The sequence below is a fragment of the Dipteris shenzhenensis genome, chromosome 10, assembly GCF_047967505.1.
Source record: "Dipteris shenzhenensis isolate YYH24624 ecotype China chromosome 10, Dip_SZ_1.0, whole genome shotgun sequence".
NCBI classification, from domain to species: domain Eukaryota; kingdom Viridiplantae; phylum Streptophyta; class Polypodiopsida; order Gleicheniales; family Dipteridaceae; genus Dipteris; species Dipteris shenzhenensis.
This window is the reverse complement of record NC_141605.1, coordinates 28537989-28557613: the sequence shown is the minus strand read 5'-3', so window position 1 is coordinate 28557613 and position 19625 is coordinate 28537989. Positions and strand designations below refer to the sequence as shown.

At 41.7% G+C, this 19625-nt stretch overlaps 2 protein-coding genes across 2 annotated transcripts; one reads left to right on the top strand and one right to left on the bottom strand.

Moving 5' to 3' along the window:
• Positions 1–5291: 5291 nt before the first annotated feature.
• LOC147897648 (secreted RxLR effector protein 78-like) lies at positions 5292–5801 on the bottom strand. The gene has a single exon (XM_087380085.1). The coding sequence runs from the start codon at positions 5799–5801 to the stop codon at positions 5292–5294; it is 510 nt and encodes a 169-aa protein (XP_087236211.1).
• Positions 5802–11661: 5860 nt separating this feature from the next.
• Positions 11662–19205, top strand: LOC147897647 (putative galactinol--sucrose galactosyltransferase 2). The gene is made up of 15 exons (XM_087380954.1): positions 11662–11771; positions 12030–12267; positions 12576–12835; positions 13171–13261; positions 13464–13512; positions 14336–14427; positions 15253–15360; positions 15523–15657; positions 15855–16265; positions 16355–16496; positions 16631–16698; positions 16795–16929; positions 17033–17250; positions 17346–17434; positions 17521–19205. Exons 2-15 carry the CDS (start codon positions 12077–12079, stop codon positions 17896–17898), a joined length of 2367 nt encoding a protein of 788 aa, XP_087237080.1. The 5' UTR covers positions 11662–11771; positions 12030–12076; the 3' UTR covers positions 17899–19205.
• The last annotated feature ends 420 nt before the right edge of the window (positions 19206–19625 follow it).

Sequence of the window (19625 nt, the reverse complement as noted above, 5' to 3'; positions counted from 1 at the left end):
ATGCTAGAAAAATGGATCACTATGATAAGTGTCCTCTAAGTGTCAAAAAAGTGAGATTATAGTGATGCCATCAGTAGATGCATACTCCCATTTTTGGAACCAATGTTTTCGCACATAGGAAGCGATCATTAGTAAACAAAGGAAAGGGACAGAAAATATTTCTAATGAAAAATATTTAACCAAGCATAAAACTATCCTATGCTTATGAATTAATTATATGGTAGTAGCCCGCTAACCAAAGGCTAGTTGGGAGATTAGTGTGTGTGTTTAGATTTAATAATCCCATCAACAAATGTACCATACAATTAATTCAATCATTTTGATAATTATTACAAGCTGCATATGAGAAATGGATTGAAATTTTCTAAGAAAACTAAATTGAAGTAACTTTTGACGATATTGCAATCTAAAAATTTGGTAAGGACCTAAGAGGATTGGCAATAGAATTTTTCTTTATATTGAGTTTGCAAACTTAAGCAAAGAATTAGTACAAATTTGTCGAATCCGTCAGGTAGTTTAGGCTTTGAGGTGGTCAGGGTCCCCACTTACTTGCCACCATCCAAACCAACCAGTTGTTAGAATAGTGAAGTTGAATTTGGGTAGATAGGTAATGCCTGTATCCCTTGGCTTGTTATTGCTTTACCAAAGAACTTGAAAAAACCTTTGGGAGTTCAAAAAGAAAAAGTGGCTTTAAAGGAAATTAATCAAGAAAAAAGCAGGGATTTACATTTTAAATCCAAACAAATTAATTGGATTAAAGATGGGGGTAAACCACTCCCATACAATTTGATAAAGGAAAAAAATTTAAAGTAGAGAGAAAAAAAATTGAATGATTTCATATAGAGAGGAACCACATGGAAGGTTATCTACAAGGGGTAATCTTCATAAGTACTAGGGGGTAATCCTCACCCATGGCAAATAATAAACAAAATTACAATCTATGTTTTAAAGAGTCTAAGCAATAAGGGTGCTAATAAGTGAAAGACAAAAAGTTAGATAGATTGAAAAAAAGAAACCATAGTTCTTGCCCTACCAATGTAATGTAAAAGAACGTAATTGAATGAAGGATTGAAAAACTAAAATAAGAATTTTAATTGCAAGAATAAAATTTTTCCAAATATAAGCAATTAAACGATGAATAGATACCAAGTAACATGAAGTGAATACATGACAACAAATTTTACAAAATATCACGGAGGACGTATAATGATTAATCCACACAATTTAAGTGAGAAAAGCAACCAAGAAAAAGTGGTTGAGAATAATTGAATGAGGGGGTCATCCTCGCCCTCTTTTTAACAAAACATAAAAGGGTTACATAGGGGGGCCATCTAAATCAACTTTTAAATTTAAAATGATAAAAGGGTGCATAAGATAGAGTTTTTTTTAAAAACTCAAAAACCTAAGAGAAAGAGGAGGCCCATTCTACAGAGACTATGCTTGAAGAAAAGATAGTCAATCATACAATTGACTAGGTAAAAGACAAAGTGAAATTGAATCACAAACCAAAAGAAAACAAGTTTACATGGCATGCAGCCATGTAATGACAAGACTCTATAAATACAAAAGAACACTGAGGAACAAGGATGAGAAAGAAGAAGCCGTCTTGAGAAGTGGTCGTAGGTAGGGGTTTCCAGCTACATGAAGGGCTTAATAGGCAGAGGCCAGCATAGTAAACAAAGGACGGAAAGTGGTGAAACTGAAGCTCTCATAGCAATATCAGCCAAAATGTGGTAGAGGGATCTTCAAGGCCCTCACATTCCTTCCAGTTTGGAGCAAAGAAGCACGAGGTAGCTTTGCACACGGCCAATAAAGAAAAGAGCAGCAACGGCTACGTACTCAGCCCCGACGACTTGTGAAGAGACTAAGAAATGCTCCAAACTACAATATCTAAAAATTGAATGTACTATGAAGTAGAATTTGGGTCCAAGTTGACACCACAGTGACGAGAAAGCAAAGCAACTTGAGAAGTGTTATCAACAAAGCAAGTAGCTCGTAAAGTAGAATGGTCAGGGTCATCTAGTCATTAAAGGCGAAATGTCCAGAGACTGCCCGAACTGCTACGCAAGAAGTTTTGGAGCGGAGACCGAGTTTACAATGAAGGTAAGCATGAAAAAAAGGGGAGTGAGAAGGTGACCAAAGCAAGTAGAAGAGTCGCACATAAGGCTAGCTATAACAAGATGAGAGGAAGTCAAGGACAAGCAGAATATCGTGAAAATGGAATCGAAAGTATCAAAAGTGGCCAATGCAATGCAAAGAGCCAAATAGAAGTGAATAAGAAGTGGATGTAAAAGTAGACGCTAATGCACTTTTTGCTGTTAGAATTGAGAAAAGAATCATAGGGTTATGTGTGCGGCATAAGGGTTACCTAATAAAAATGAGATTTCATGGAGCAGAGTGTACAGGGGGAGCAAGGTGGTTAGCTAAATGAATCACGATAGTTCGGAAGAGCCTTAGAGATCAAGATAGTAGTACAAAGAGTAGGAGAGAAAGTTTATAAAGATTGAGGTAAGGGGGATGTGTTACAAGAGAATCCACCATTGGAAGGTCATGGGCAATCAAGGTCGTGGGCAGTAAGTCATGTGAATAACACTTTATAAGTCTAAGTTTACTACAATTAAAGGGAAAAATCCAAAAAAGGGGAAGAGGGGGGGTGGGAACACGTCTACAAATAAATCATTAAGAAAATCTTCTAAGTAACCTAATACTCTTAAGGGCATTAACCAAATCCAATAATTCTCATACTACCTAAGGGTGAGTGGGTACAGTACCTTGAGGGTTGTGTGTGTGTGTTCATTATTTGTAAGCCATAAATAAGTTTTATTCATGAGCCATACAAGCTTATTATCATAAATTATAAAGACATCATCAACTAAATAAGAACAATATTACCTAAAGGGAGAATGGGGTAGCATCGAAGAATAAAATTAAAAATAAGCTTTCAATATGGGTGTGTAACCAAATTAATTAAATTAAAGAAAAAGGTGCACCATTACTCAATAACTGAAAGAAGATAGGTAAACAGATATTGGGAGGGGGGGGAGGGGGTAAGACTCTGTAAATTGGAGAAACTCTGTGTGTGTGTGTGTGTTCTTCCTCTAAACCATTACGTTGTGAGAGAGACTGATGCAAAGATAGCAAAATGGTATAGCAACCATTTTTTGTGGTAAGACTCGATGACCTCTTTATATTTATATTTATCTTTGTATTTATTTTTTATCCTTTTTTTAAATGCGGGTTTATATTAATATGGAGTCAAATATATTTACAATAGTCCAAAAAGACCAACAGACTTCCGACAGAAGTTTTGATCATAAAAAGCGTCACCTCTACCTATAACAGAAACCATCTGTTCAGCTAAAAACCCAGTGGTAGTGAAAGAAACAGAGAGGAACAGTGAACTAGGCCATCTCGTGCGGCTCTTCCTTGGGTGCCAAGTGTGCAACCACCTACAGAACAATCATGCCTGGGATGTGAGGATGGGGGCATGGCTTTTGGATCTGGTTCACGGTCTAGGCTCCGGAGGCTTGAAGTCGAGAGGAGGAATGACTTCATTATACAAATCTTGAAGGTAACTCTGGCAGGGTCGTTCCATGACACTGGTCTCTTGTATACAACCAAGGGAGGGGGTGCCAGTGGAGAAGGCGTAACACAGGTTGGTGAGACATGTAGGGGTGCCATGGTGGTGGGGAGAGGTTGTGTCATAGGGGAGGCAGGGAATAGTTCACCCGAAGGCATGTGGTAAGAAAGAACAGGAACTTTGATTGTTGGCATTGCCTAGCTGTCATGAGGTACCATCTATGGGGTGGCGGTCATCGAGAACTCTTCTTTTTTGGCTTGTTTCTACAGCTAGGCTTGCAGAGCAGTCTCTTTCTTCGCAAAATGTTCATCCTTTTTGCAGCACTGTTGAATTTTATGTTGCAGTCGTGATATCTTTTCAAAATTTGCACCTCTTTCTTGTGTTCACACATACGTTCATTACAATTTCATTAGTACAAATAGAGACATTACCAAAAACCTTAGTGCATCTTTGAGTCCATAGAGACCAAAGAATGGAGGTGCGCATAGTGTTCTAGTTTTTCGGGGACCTTGTTGGTCTGTCGCCGAGCAGAAGGCAAGCATAATTGACCGAGAAAAAACCAAATTGTTTGTGCACAATGTCCCATACTTCTCTAGAAGATCTACACTTTAGAAAGAGGTGGGGGATATCTTCCTACGCTCTGATACATCTTTGGAAGTAACCATCTCCTTGTCCTATTATCAGTGCTCGTTTGGCTGTCCAGACACCTTTGTGCATAATGAGCCATAAGAGGCAGGCCTCTTTCTCTAGAAGCTCCCTATTCTTTCGAATCTTTTGAACCACACTCTTTCCGAGTCTGCTCTCAACCACTTTCGATTTAGTTGAACTAATAGCTCTTCCTGCCCTTCGACAAAGATGGGGATAGGGAAGAGTTCAGTCTGGCCTGCCCACCTAAATTCTTTAGTAGACGGAGGAGCCCTTCCACCCATCCAAGCAATCAATTCTTTGTCCCACAGAGTCTATCTCATAGCTAGCATCTCTAGGTCAAATCTGTTCAAATTAAATCTAGCTTTTACCCTGTCATTTTCTATCCACTTCCTTTTCTCTCTATCCCACATATCTCCCCAGACCCGAATCCCTTTCTTGTTCAGCCACAAGGCATTTTTTATTTCATCATCCCTGAGTGACGTGGCTACCCAGATGGTTGAAAACCAGATTGAATCATTGGCCGTGAAAGTGCCCGTTTTCCTAGAGAACTCTTTCCAGATCACATGCAGTCTCAGTGACTCCCAGGCTGACCACATACCTTTCCAAAGGTCTGAGCCCTTTTCTATGTAGGCTTCCTTTCCATAGAGGGCAAACCCAACCGGAAGATGCTTCCAGTGTTTACACATGATAATCTTTACCTTACTTATATTTCTAAGGATTAAGTAAGCCCAAATTTTATTCGAGTTATGCAGTGCCTTTATGATCCATTGTGCCATGAATCTTGCCGCAGATTTTTCAACATCTACTATTCCTAGTCCACCTATAGCCTTTGGTTTTGTGTAGGTTTGCCATTTCACTTTCGAGACCTTGTGGTTGACCTCATCCCCTCCCCAAAGAAGTGATCTAAACAAACTGTCGATCTGTCTCAGGAACTTCTCGGTCGGGAAACCAACAGGAGATATAGTAAATAATAGAGGGGTAGATGTAGTGGTGAGGACAAATTTTCTTCTTACAAGGGTTGGTTGGAGTCCTTACCATATGTTCACCTTGCTTTTGACCCTGTCTAAGACCCAGCCCCATCTGTCCTGCATAGTGCACCAAACCCCATAGGAATTCCTAGTAATCTGAAGACAAATTGTTGACACATAATCTGTCTGTCTCCTTCCACCTGAATTCTTTTCACTGTTCCCTTGTCTAATTCATTCTTGACAACCCAACCAAGGGCATCCACAGCTATGGTGAAGAGCATAGGGGTTAGCGGGCAGCCTTGTATGATAGATCTTTTAAGCTCAAAACATTGTGTCATTTTGCCATTTACTTCAACTTTATTTCTAGCTTGACATAGAAGAATTTCAACGTAAGACACAAAGCTGGGTCCTGCTCCCATGTCTTTGAGGGAAGACAAGATGAATCCCCACTCCATACTGTCATACGCCTTGTCGAAGTCTATCTTGAGGAAGCAAATGTTCTGCGACGTCTCCTCAGCCAGTTCAAGACCTTCCCACAAAGTGAGAATGGCTTCCAAGATATTCCTTCCTTGTATAAATCCCTTTTGTTCCTCCTGATCCAACATTGCATCTTAGTTTTGAGTCTAATAGCAAGTGCCTTTGCAAAGATCTTGTAGCTGATGTTCAGCATAGTCAACGATCTCTAGTTCTTCAATTCCTATTTTGTTCCACGTTTAAGAGTAATTTTTATCATGCCTGTGTTGATTCTTGGGTCTAAAAAGCCCTTTGCTTGGAGTCTTGCCAGAGCAGCATGAGGAAGGGGCCTACCATTTCCCAGAAGACTTGATAGAACTCTATAGGAATTCCATCTTCTCTTGGGGTCTTGCCCTTCCCCATTTGGTCTACTGCCCCTTTCAATTCCTCTAAAGAGAGATTTCTATCCAAATATATGTTGTCAAACACAGAGACTTTTCTTTCTCTCACTCTAGAGCACTTTCCGTAGGCTATAACCTTTTCTATTGTGATGACCTCCTCTTCTCTAAGCAATTATTTAAAGTGTTCTGAGATTACCTCAAGGATTTCCTTTGGGTCTTGGATGTGCCTGTCGCCTACTAGAAGGGCATCAAAGGATTCTTGGGTGTGTTTTTTCTTCAGGCTTTTAAACATATCTTCGTTAGCCTTGTCTGCTCTTTTGGCCCACCAATCTCGTGTAAATTCTAGCCTAATTGGCTGCTATTTCAGCTTCTGCCTTGAGTTTGACTCTAACTGTCCTCAATTGTTCTTGACCCTGTGCAGTGTAGTCACTCTCCAAGAGAGCCACTTGTTCTTCGAGCTTGTGAGTTCTCTATGATCTAGCTTTTTTGGCTCTACGTTTGATTGCTTGCAAGAAGGTTTTAGTCCTCTCCATGGCTTTGATCCAATTATCAGTTCCCCCAAAGGCATTGATCCATATTTTATCTATCTTGTCCCTAACATAGGGGAGTTGAAAAAAAAAGGGATTGGCTTTGAATGACGATCAGCAGCCAATGCTCCTTCCTTCCTTTTCCAAAACTATGGAGATGGGTTTATGATCCGAGAAGGGAAGGGTACCCAGCGCTCTGCTCTTAATACACAACACCTCCTCAACAATTCTCTTAGAACAGTAAGCTCTATCAAGCCGCCCTTTCTTGTGGAGGGGCCCCACCTGGTTGTTTGTGCAAGTAAAGGCAATATTTCCTGATACGTCGAAGAGCTCGACCCTTTCTTTAAAATTCGACCATGTATTTAGCTCATGGCCTCTTATTACACTGCCTATCCCTTCCCACCTATCCCCTCCACTCTCAACCATATTATAGTCTCCGAGAAGCACATTATCTGTCAGATGGACGGTTTCCCACAGCAGAGCTCTGTCCCTAGCCGCATTCAAGGCATATACCTAGAAGACTTGGCAAGAGAGATTTGGATGGCAAAATTCCACCCCTTCCCCAAATTTGCCAAAAGTTTGAAGAACTTTTCCTTCCTTGAGCCAGGTGTTTAGCTACACCTATAGCAGCTCCACCTCTCCCTTCATCGTGGTCAGTTGTGTACCAGCATCTGTTAACATGGATCTATTTTAATTGTTAGCGGAGCTTAACTCCTCCAACTTTGACTTCTTGGAGAGCTAAGAAGTCAGGGGTCATCTTGTTTGCTCTCATCCATCTCTTGAACACTAGGGGCTTCAAGTCATTTGTTAACCCCTGCACATTAACTGAAAGACACGTAAAAAATTTTTGACTCGTCATTAGGTGGAGCTTTTGTTCCTCAACTTCTTGAAGTTGATCGGGCTCATTTGAGGGGATAGCACGAATCCTCTAAATAACCTCCTCTTTTCCCTTTTTGCTAGACTCTTCTTGGTCGAGTTGTCTAGGTGGGAGCTGTTCATCTTCCTTTCAAGCTGGGTGGCTCTTTTCCCCTTCACTATGGTGAACTACTATTCATCCTGGGAGATGGTCTCGAATTCTGCTTGCTCTAGTTGAGCTTCGAAGTTCTGAGTGTTGGGAACAAACTCCTCTTCCTCTGAGCTATCTTCCATGTTTTCTTCACTGGTTCTTTCTTCTATTATCTGTTTATCTAATTTTTCTAGATCAGCCCAACACTCTTTGGTCTGATTTGGCTCCTCTTCTTGTGGCAAAGGGATAGGTTCCTCGACCCTTGGCTTGACCGCTGTCTCTATCTCCTTGCTCTTCTCTGTTTGCTTCTCTTTACCATGGTTGTTGCGAGCAGGACAATCTTTAATGAAGTGTCCTCCCAATCCACAGAGAAAGCAAGAATTCATGATATTTTTATAGAACTACCTTTCCCCGAACCTCCCTCCTCCTCCCCCGAACCTCTAGAATTCATCCCCAATCCCTGCCAGGTGGCTGGTCTGGGATTTGTCTCCTTAAAGAAGAGAATAGATGCCATGCATCCCACAAGGGACCCTTCCATTAAAGCCCTCTCATTGGCTTCCCTTTGCACCTCCTCAAACTAATGCCTAAGCCTAGGAATAACCCTAGCCCCAAGCCCTCTAGGCCCTGCTAAAGCAAGCATTGGTGAGCCCTCATGGTTCCCCACCTTACCATATCCTTTTGTAGAATTCCCTAGTTATGGTTGATGTAACACTATAGTTGTGTGTGTGTGCGCGTGCGTGTGTGTGTGTGTGTAGGCATGTGCATGTACGCACACTATACTTGTGTGTGTGTGTGTGTGCTGCACGGGAGTCTCCCTGTATACTCGTCCATATGGCCATCGAGGTATGTATGGTGTCTGTCCAGATACTAGCCAATGTGTGCGAGGATGGACTTGAGTTCCCTCCAATGCCTCTGTGCATCTGGCTCTCCAAATATGCTAGGTTGCTATGCTCGCCAAAATCTCCCAAAAGGTATCCACAAAGGCATGTACAGCTGCAAAAGGAAGGTGTGGTACCACATCCAGAGAATAAGACTCAACCTGATGACGTCGAATCGAAATGTCTCGAGAAGAGTCAAGTCTCTCATAGAAGACCTAAGGCCCCGTAAGAGAAAGCCAAGCCACTAAGCCCCATGTCATAGTGTGTGTGCGCACGTGCATGCATGTGATTGTGCGTGCATGCACGTGCAAGAATTTACTTGCACTATGGGATTCGAGGCAAAAAAAAAGTATTTAGTTTTAATTAGGTAAATTCGTGCTCTAAGAGTCTTACTAGCTGTCTCTTCAGATGAATGTTTTTTATGTCGAATAACCTAGGGAATCCAACCATCATGAATGCGAGATGAAAGAATGACAGCACCAACCTTAATGTGCTTGTAGTGTAAGCTTAATATCTTATATAGGTCACAATGATAGCAAGTTAGGAGCAAATTACGAGCTCATGCAAGCAACACCTTATTCATATATTTGGTGGGCTTCATGTCCCAAAAATGCCAATCTCTTACCATCACTAACTCAAGAATAAAAGCACCATCCTTAACATTTGCAAGAGATTAATGTGTAAATGGACCTTGTGTTGTGTTTTATTTACTCCATGATAAAATATGTTTGGCCTGAGAATAAATGAATGCAGCGAACAAAGTGAATCTATAAAGCGACGCAATTATGAGTAGAGCTACATGAGCTTAATGAAGGTAAACTCTCCATAAAGATTTCCAATGAAAATCATGACCCTCGACCCTAGTTCGTTATGAACTACTTGATTATGTATGGGCCACATAACTGCTCCTTCTAAGGCTTAGTGCACATGCGGAAAAAATTCGCAACTGGTGCCATAGCCACATTTTGTTCACATGGTGGTTTAATTTGGTTGGTAGCTTCAAGCATTAAATGCATGTCTGAGGAGCTCTGCATAGATCTCTGAGGATGGAGAAGGAGCTCTGCGTCAAAGTCCATTAAGTTGGGCACAATTGATTGGCTAGCCCATCGAATTCATGTACCAGCTGGGATCATTGAAAGCAAGTGAAGGCATTACCAGAGCCAGATGCCAGCCATCTATTGGCTGGTGAGAAAATCATGCTCTGGTACTCCAAAAGACCTCCCCCAAAATGGAGGTGCCCATTTGGACACCAGAAGTGCTCCACAAAGCCCTCGGTTTTTGTGCGAGCCTCTAAAATTCGCCATCAACTGTGCAATAAGAGCATCGGGCACATAGACCCTAAGGTCCAGTGCACACGTAGGGAAAAATGCGTGGCTGGTGCTCACTTGATGCGACCTTGAAGCTCAAGATGAATTGAAGCATGGGAACTAGCTCAAAAATCTAACAAGACTCTCTGAGTGAATGTTAGAATGTGTAATTGGCGATCAGGGCACATGCAGTGGAGAGACCCAACACTCGTCAGGAGTAAAATATGTACGTGCACCTTTGCCATTGGCTGGGCAGAGCAGCTTCAGCTGCTGTGGATTCTTGCAGGAGCATTGACTGCAAGGCCAGAGACCAATGGCATTCTCCCATTGGATGGAGGAGAAATGGTTGCACGAGTATCTTCGACCTCTAGAATGGAGGTGCAAGTTTGAGCACCAAAGTGGAGTTGGAGTTGCTATGGAAAATCCTGTAATCAAGTGTGTGAACAATTTGAGATGCAGCCAGTCGCAAATTCTTTCTCGCGTGTGCACAGACTCTAAGAGTGCACTATGTTCCAAGGGGTTTCTTGTTCACAGCTAGCCGAGTGCTGTTGGTGAAGAAAAGAGCAAGAACTTAGATCCTCCCGTACGTGTCATGATAAGAAACACAATCGTGCTATATTCCGGCTATAAAACTTCTTTGACGGTAAGCCTCACGTAGCTATCGCGGCTAGTAAGTCAGTCACCATGTTTGCATGTACGACTCTCCCTTCCAAAGCCAGCATGTGATGTTTAGGTTGTCGTTCATCGTTCACCGAACGTGTGCACAACGCGCACAGGCTGATGGAAACTAAGCTTTGAATTCAATTCAGCCCATCATTATTTCAGAGTCACCATGGCAATTTCTATTCTAACTCTAGGGGCGGGCAGAGAACGCATGACTTCCTATCTTTTTCAAGGACTGTTTGCGAAACACACACCGCAAGCTTTTCCTTGGGTTTATATAATCAAGATGCGTTACGGCCCTTGATATGCAAGTTGTAGGCTCTAAAAGTGGAGCTGATGCTGCTGGAAAGAAACAGAAACCCACCTGTGCCATGTACAATTTCTTTGGGTTGCTGGGAAGGGAATATCAGATGTGACGACGATCTACGGACGTAAGTGCAGGTGGACGGGAAAAAAGTGGGTTCCGCCGAGCCCAAGGTTAGCAGATTCGCATCGAATTGTGTGGTGAAGAGAATAATCTGCCGTGCAGGCAGCTCATCACCTGCAGGCTGCCCATCGCTTACAATCCGTAGAGATTTAAAAAAAAAAGAGGGACCTTCAGATTTGTATCGTTGAGCTGTATCTTAAATTAAAAGAAAGAGAGACCTTCCCACTTGTATTATTACAATTGGATCCTAAATTCTAATAGCTTATTTCCATGATTATTTGATTACTCCCATGTGCACATACTTATTTTTTTCCTTACTAACGTACAAACTTGAACGTGGAGTTTTGAAATCATTTTCACAGGGTGGCTTTGATGTATAATCCTTTATGTATTTTCCTCATTATGTAAGCCTTTATTTAAAGCTACTCTAATGAATATATTTAAAAAAAAAAAAACGTTGGAGTTTTCAAAATTTTCACATGTGGCTTTGATGTATGATATTCTCCGTGTAAAGCTTTAATAGGCCAGTGTCACACACCTGCCTACTCACCGATGGGATAGGCGTGATGGAGCGGGGTGAAATGGTGAGATGAGGGGGAGGAGGAAAAGAGAGTAGAAGGGGAGGAGAGGGAAAGGAGGATGTCAAGGGAAAGCGGTACCGTTGGTCGTTAAGTTGGGGAGAAACTTTTTTTCTTTCTTCTTTTTTTTGTGGGGGCTGCATGTCTCTCTGTCTCTCTCTCTCTCTCTCTCTCTCTCTCTCTCTGTCTGTGTATTTTCTGCCCCCCCCCCCCCCCCCCCTCTCTCCCTTGCATTTGCCTACATAAACCCACCACCTCCTTCCCCATCCCCATCCCCTCCTTCCTCCTCCCCCTCCTCCCCCAATTGCTTCATTTCACCACCCTCCCAGACTCTTGTGAGCTCTCCTCTCTCTCTCTCTCTCTCTGTATTTTCACTTAAAAAAATGTGTGTGTGTGTGTGTCTCCCCCCTCCCACTGGTCTTTGTGAGCTCAAGTTTTGGATTGAGGGATGGGCAGGAAACACCATCCAAACGACTGTAACCATGCACACCTTTCCATGATTGTTGCACACCTCTGCCTACTTGCCTTTCTCATCTGACAGAGAGTTCCACGTTCCCATTTCTTTTTCTCACATTCACTTGTCCTCTCTACAGGCTTGTCTGGGAGATCATCGTATATATTCCACATCAGGACCAAGACGATGACGATCACCTCCTCCATCTCGATTGTGGACGGCAGCTTGCAAGTCCAAGGAAAGGTTTTGCTGTCTTCCGTGCCTGAAAACGTTAGTGTGTCTCCTGCTCAAGGATTTGGCCTCGTACATGGCGTATTTCTGGGAGCAAAAGCATCTAAGAGAGATTCTCATCATGTCTTTCCACTCGGAGTTCTTGAGTTAGTTCTTTTTTCTTTCATGTCTTTCTTGATTGCGCTTAGAGTATCTGTGTTTGGAAGCCTCAAGCCCGTGCTAGATTTTCTGCTGAAAGCGGCAGGCTCATTGCGTCTTTCTTTTCTCGTCAGTCCTCATGGATCCTGCGATTTTTACTTCTTTACAATCGTCGTGAAGTATCCGCCCCTCATTTTACTCTGAAGGTTTTCGTATTTTCCAGTTGTGACGGTGCTCTCATTTCTTACAGCTACCCAGCGTAATGCTGTCCGCCGTGTGAAGCTGACATTTAACCTCGCTGGACACCTTTTGCCAGGGATAATCGATTCATTTGCTGTTTTCGGTTCAAAATATGGTGGATGACCCAACAGATGGGGACCTGTGGGAAGGATGTACCTCCGGAGACCCAGTTTTTGCTAGTTGAGAGCAAAGAAAGATCTGCTATAAATGGACAATTTGATGGTGCACCCGAAGGGAAGACGATATACACAGTCTTGCTGCCTCTTTTGGAAGGACCGATTCGCGCTACCTTGCAAGGGAACGAGCGAAATGAGTTGGAACTTTGCTTGGAAAGTGGTACGTACTCCAAACCAGCTCTTTTAAATATAAGTTGGCTTTTTTGCAGCCTGCTTGGAAAGTGGTACGTACTCCAAACCAGCTCTTTTAAATATAAGTTGGCTTTTTTGCAGCCTTTATGTAGATGTCTTCGTAGTATATAGCTTTGAGGAGGCCTGAGATTTCCTCTTTACATAGTCTGTGGCAAGCTTGAACATCTTGTAGCAAGATCAGTTACGGTTTTTATACTCTTTTCCACTTTTGTTAAAAAAGTTAATTGAGCTTTCAGAGCTGTGTGAAATGCCCCAAAAGCTAATTGGTCTGATTCTGGTCGACTAATTTTTTTTCATCTGCAGGAGATCCTGCTGTAAAAACCAGTGAAGGAAAGTTCTCAGTGTTTTTAAATTCAGGGATCGATCCATTCGAAGCAATTTCTGATGCTGTTAGGTAGGAAGACTCCTAGTATCGTGCTTTCAACACTGTGTGATTAGATGTGATAGATCTGCATGTGCCTATTCCTAGTTGCGATACAGCTTATATCTAGCTGGCCAAAAGTGTCCAGCTCATTTGGAATTAGATATTTAAAGCTATGACATTTACATATTGTATCACTATCATTAACGAGGTTCTCATTTGTAATATGATGCAGGACTGTGGAGACACATCTACAAACATTCCGTCATAGAGAGAAGAAGAAGGTAGTCCAGCTGTACTACATCAATGACTTCCTTTCCACTAGCTTCTGTAGTCAATCAAGAACCGCATACTATCACGCCAGGGCAGAAAATTTAGATCGGATTTTAAGCTTCAATATACATAAGATAGATTACGTTAAAAACATGAGGTAGAATTGCCCTTTTTTTCTTTTTGTTCTTTATTCCTTAATTGTTTTTTTGCTCCTCTCTCTCTCTAGTTTGTTTGTGTTGTGATCTTGTTGTTGTGTGTGTTGTGTGTTCGATCCTTGAATCAACTTCGGACGCATACTTGGCTTGGCTCCTTGGAATTGTTTCCATGAAGTTAAAAAACCCTTGTCTCCACCATGTATAATCACAACCAACATTTCTGCCGCTCATTGTGTGCAGACTTGTTGGTTTGTGTTGTGTGGTCGATCCTCGGATTGACTTCGGATGCTTCTCAAAGATAATTTTCCTTGAACGTACTGATTTAGTTTGACCAAAGTTCACATTGCTTGCCTCAACCAGTTTCACTAGTCATTGGATTTTGGTACAAAATACATGTATTATTTCTACAATGCATTTCTGAGGGTTAGTACCAGAATGATTATTGGTTTAAAATTTTAGAGATAACAAGAAGGGTTAAGCAACGATGGCATATGAAACTTGATGAGCGGATGTAAAATAGAATCTTGAGACAAACATTGCAAATAGTTTATTGGCAATCCATGTCTTGCATTCTAGATCTCGTCTTTCTGGTGTTTTGTTATTTTCATACATATCAGTGACCCTGAGCTCTTATTTTAAATAGGCTTATCCTGATCATTTTTCAATGCTTTGTCAATAGATGCCAAGTATCTCGGATTGGTTTGGCTGGTGTACCTGGGATGCTTTCTATACAGATGTTACTTCCGAGGGCATCAGGGAAGGTCTAGAGAGGTAATATACAGTTGACATACCATGTCCTTCCCTGTTTTTATTCCCCCCCCCCCCCCCCCCCCCCTATTAAAAAAAAAAACATTATGTCAACTATAGAATGTGCATCGAATTCCCTAGTGTGAAAATAGTCATGGCTTGTGCTATTGCACTTTTTGCAATTGCCTTCAGTGGACACGTTGAACAAGTTGGAAGAAGAGTGCTATGCTTCACTCTTGATGTTGAAGCTTGGGAAAGATAACTCCTTGCTGCTTGATGAGCTGCAGGATTTGAAAAACGTATGGTAGTCTCTGGACTGTGGAACTCATTGCCATTCTACAGTCAACTCAAAAGTTCTGAAAATTTTCATGTGCCCGTAACTTTCTCTCTATTTTTCGTATGCGTATGCAATAAAAAGACAATCCTTATAGAATTTCATGCTCTTTTATTTATTTTCCATTATGTTAATTAAAATTCTAAATATAATGAGGATGGATTCTAAAAAGACATACAATTTCTGTATTGCAAAGCTTTAACCTATACATTGGAAGTCTCAGGCTACTGATAGAGAATCACAGTTTCTTTATATAAGCTTTCCTGTTTTATAAGTATAGGACAAAAGGAGTGCGAGTAAGTAGAGGAGTGGGAAAGGGAAAGTGAGGTAGAGGAGTGGGAAAGGGAAAGTGAGGTAAATGGACAAAGTAATGAATTGGAAGAAGTATTAAATTAGTTGCAACTAGATAAGGTACAGTTTGGTGTCTTGACATTTTTTCATTTATTGCAAGTCTTGCTGTTTGGATGTAGACTTGAGAGCAAACCTTGTGATCTGGATGCTATGTTCCTTTGCAGTTTAACCCTTGGGGGAACTCCACCACGCTTTCTCATTATAGATGATGGATGGCAATCTGTGGCAACTGATCAGCAGCCCGTAACTGCTACTGTAACCAATGGAACAGCGTATGTTTTCATTCAAATATATCCTCTTTCTAATATATGGAACTCTGTTATTTTCTGAGAATAGCGTTCCATTTCTCAGGTCTTGGGGAGCACACATTGCCATGTATTTAACAGTTAGAAAGAGCCAGAACTTTAAGGTGCATGTTTTTTTCTATGATGCAGCTTTGCAAGTCGGTTAACAAATATAAAGGAGAACTTCAAGTTCCAGAAAGATGGCAGGGATGGTCACAGACAAGAAGACCCTGCATTGGGTCTCCAGCTTATTGTTAGCCAAGCTAAACAGCAACACAATGTCAAGTAAGTGCTGCTTTTTCTAATGGTGTGGCTGTTCAGTCAGTATTGTTAAACTATACTGAACATGCAATAATTTAGTCTTAGATTTTGGAAAACCAGATGTACATATATGGGGTGGTTGAACTAGAAGCCCTTAGAGTGGTGAACATATCATACCGTCTTCATAGAAACTCAAACAGATTGTCCTTTGCAAAGTTCAGGTACATATATGTTTGGCATGCCATCACTGGCTACTGGGGAGGTGTGAAACCTGGGATACCAGGCATGGAACACTATGAATCAGCTGTGAAATATCCTGTTCAATCTCCAGGCATTTCTGCAAATGAGCCAGATTATGCACTGAAGACTATAGAAACACATGGATTAGGACTCGTCAATCCAAGCAAGGTGTTCTATTTCTATGATGAACTCCACAGCTACCTTGCTACCGCGGGAATTGATGGTGTAAAGGTGGATGTACAAAACATTCTTGAGACACTTGGATCAGGATTTGGTGGTCGGGTGCTTCTCACAAGGCAGTACCAACAGGCTCTAGAGGCATCAATTGCCCGCAATTTTCCAGACAATGGTTGTATTGCATGTATGAGTCACAGTACAGATGCCATTTACAGGTAGTTTAGACCACAGATTTTACTATGACTACTGATGATGATGGTAAGTACCTTTTAATTTTAACAGTGTCAATTGTTTTGTGTTGCAGCTCTAAGCAGACTGCTGTGATTAGAGCCTCCGATGATTATTACCCTAGAGATCCAGCATCTCACACCATACACATCGCCTCTGTTGCTTATAATAGCCTGTTCCTTGGAGAATTTATGCAACCCGATTGGGACATGTTTCATGTGAATGCAGCCTTTTTATGGCTTGTCAGATATATTTTGCTCAATATATTTTTGTAGATAGGGCAGGTTTTGTGAGCATCGGTTAGCTGTGTTCTATATGATGAATCGCTCCTTACCAAACAAAAAAAATGCAGAGCCTTCATCCTGCTGCAGAATATCACGGTGCTGCTCGAGCAATCGGTGGATGCGCAATTTATGTCAGGTGAAATATTCAACCTCCCAAACGTATTTACACATACTCTGTGCTAGGTTCAAAGAACTAAGGGCAGTCTTAAATCTCTTTCTTTGATTATTGCAGCGATAAGCCAGGGAACCACAATTTTGATCTTCTAAAAAAACTTGTGCTTCCGGATGGGTCCGTGTTGAGGGCTGAGCTTCCTGGGCGACCTTCACGCGATTGTCTGTTTTGTGATCCTACTCGTGATGGAAAAAGGTTGAAAGTTTTCAATAGTGACGTATAGTTGGAATGCCAAAAGCTTTTTTGTTTTTTAAGGTGTCTATCTACCATTCATCTATGGGTTGGCTGGTATGTGCAGTGTGCTCAAAATATGGAACATGAACAAGTGTACAGGAGTTCTGGGAGCTTTCAATTGTCAAGGTGCTGGCTGGTGCAGAAATGAGAAGAAAAATTTAGTCCATGATTCGGAACCAAATACCATAACAGGCAGCGTTCATGCACGAGACGTAGATTTTCTCCCTAAAGTTGCAGGGAACGATTGGAATGGTGACGTTGTGATTTATTCTCATAGACAAGGTAGGATTCTTTTTCGCCTGAGTTTTGATGTGTAGGTTAGCATACGAAAAACCAAGAATACCGAAATGTCACTATCTATTTGCGGTTTGTTGCAGGAGAGCTTTTATACCTTCCAAACAGTTCTTCTTTGCCTATAACCCTGAAGCCAAAGGAATATGAGGTTTTTGCTGTGGTTCCAGTGAAGGTTTGTTTACCAACCTCTCCAACCTCATTTGCTTACCACGTTGTTTTCTGGAGGAATATTGAATTGACACTCCTCTGATTTTTTAGATTTTTGCTCCGGGGATTTCGTTTGCTCCAATCGGCCTCATCAACATGTTCAATGCGGGAGCCGCAATCAGGTCTCTTCATTATGAAGTGAAAGAAGAAAAACCAGGATATTACATGAACAATCGTTTATTAGGCACAGCAAATGATGAATTGGATGCAGAAGCTCCGACCACAGTCAAGCGAGCCAGTGGGCATGTGAAAATGAGAGTACACGGATGTGGTCTATTTGGAGTATATTCTTCAATGAGACCCAAAAGATTCTGCGTGGATTCACAGGTGGTTGAATTCACCTACGAGGCAGAAAGAGGCCTGGGGACAGTGTTGCTACCCACACCCAATCAGGAGGGGCACTTGTGGGAGGTGAGTGTCGATATCTAGTTTTTGGTATTGGGCCATATCCGCTAGCTTGCTGGATTTTCTTCTTGGCATTGTCAACAGCACAAGTAAAGTTAGGCTAATAAACTCGCTAATAAACTCACCACCAAAAGAGTTAGGTGCTCCAACATCGTTTTCAGCTATTACCCTAGATTCAATATCCGCTTTCCATACATCACACTCATGCAAACTGTACTCCCAATCACGCAGTGGCCATTCGAGTACTTTAGAGTTTTGTGGGAGAAACAAGTGCTAGGAAAGAAGTCAAAGTGACTTGCAACAATGCATGTGTAGAATTTATAGATCGTGTTTGGGCCTAACATCGCACTTTGTTGCTTGGAAATGATTCAATTCAATTCATAGTAATGTCATTGGCAATTTTGTGCCTTCGTGAATGTGTAGGACTCCTATAATATCGTTAGGACCATAGAGGGAAGCAAGCAAGTTGTATTACAAAATAGAGAGCGTGATAACCAACCCCTTTCATTGATCCCCCTCTCCCCTTCCCACCCCTCCTACTTGAGGGTGATATTCCCGCCCTCCTACCGTAAGCTACCCTCATGAATGACTAATGTCCACTCCACCTCCCCCTTATAATTAATTGCCCCCCCTCCCCCGCCCCCCCTCCTTTCCATCCCTCTCCTATCCCTAATTAAAGGGAATAACAATTATTTGTTAGGGGACATACTCCCAGTTAATTCTTCATGTGCCAAGGACTTGGATTTGGCACTGTTCAAATTGAATATCAAGATTAACTGTCTCAACCATGAAGGCATGCATTTACAACGAAGCCTAAAGAAGCGTTCTCCATGTGGAACAACAGTTGCATGGATTGTAACAACATGCATGCTGAGAATTCCATTCATTTGATATGTGCATTTACATTCCCCTTAAGCATGCTAGCTCCTTACCTTTCCACTCAACTCCCATAAAAAGCAAACAGGTTCACATTTTGTGTTCAAATGGAGGATTCAGAGTCCTTGTGTGGAAACCTAGTTAGCAGCATCTCGAGCTTTCAGAAGAAGAATCGAAGGTTTCTTAGAGGAAGAGCTTTGAAGATCAAGGAGGGTGCTACTGCACAGGTGAGAAAAAGAGAGGATTGAGGAGTGAGAAGAGGGAATAAAATAGTTTTGATCGACATGGTATGCCGCCATGCTATACCAATGCGTACGAGGTGACCTGCAGCATGCGCGTCATACATCAAGGGAATAAGTTGGGCACAATCCATTTCTTCTATGCAGAGTCAATCCTAACCTCTTCGTGAACAGACATGTTGCAAAGCTCCACATCGCCCATAGGTTCGTAGAGCCACATACGTGGAATGCTCTTGCAACATCCTATTTATGTAAACTTTTTTTTTCTTTCTTAATAAAATTTCATTTTTCACTCAAAAGAAAAAAAAAGGTTTGCATTAAAGAGCAAGAGGACATGGTTCGAGTGGAGTGGCCCAAGCCTCAAGGTAGGGCAATAACTCCAATAATATTCCATGACATTTCTCATCATAAGGACCTTACCTTTTAAGATAGTAACAAGAATGCTTAATTAACCCCTAACTTGGCCTAACCTTATCTACCTAACTAACCGAATTCAACTAACTCTAACTTCTCTAACCTAATACTAACCTTACTAATCGTAACCTAACCCAATTCGATGTTGTAGGCATAGGTAGAGGTGGTGTCGCTTGAAAGGATGTCGGGAGGGAAACGAAGGTTCATGGGGATGTAAAGAAA

Bases quoted from the DNA above. Each gene is read 5' to 3' on its own strand.
- LOC147897648 (XM_087380085.1), bottom strand. From the start codon at position 5,801: ATGTTGGATCAGGAGGAACAAAAGGGATTTATACAAGGAAGGAATATC.
- LOC147897647 (XM_087380954.1), top strand. From the start codon at position 12,077: ATGACGATCACCTCCTCCATCTCGATTGTGGACGGCAGCTTGCAAGTC. The intron at 15,658-15,854 runs GTAAGTGCTGCT...TGCAAAGTTCAG, and splicing joins AAACAGCAACACAATGTCAA to GTACATATATGTTTGGCATG. The intron at 16,699-16,794 runs GTGAAATATTCA...TGATTATTGCAG, and splicing joins GGATGCGCAATTTATGTCAG to CGATAAGCCAGGGAACCACA.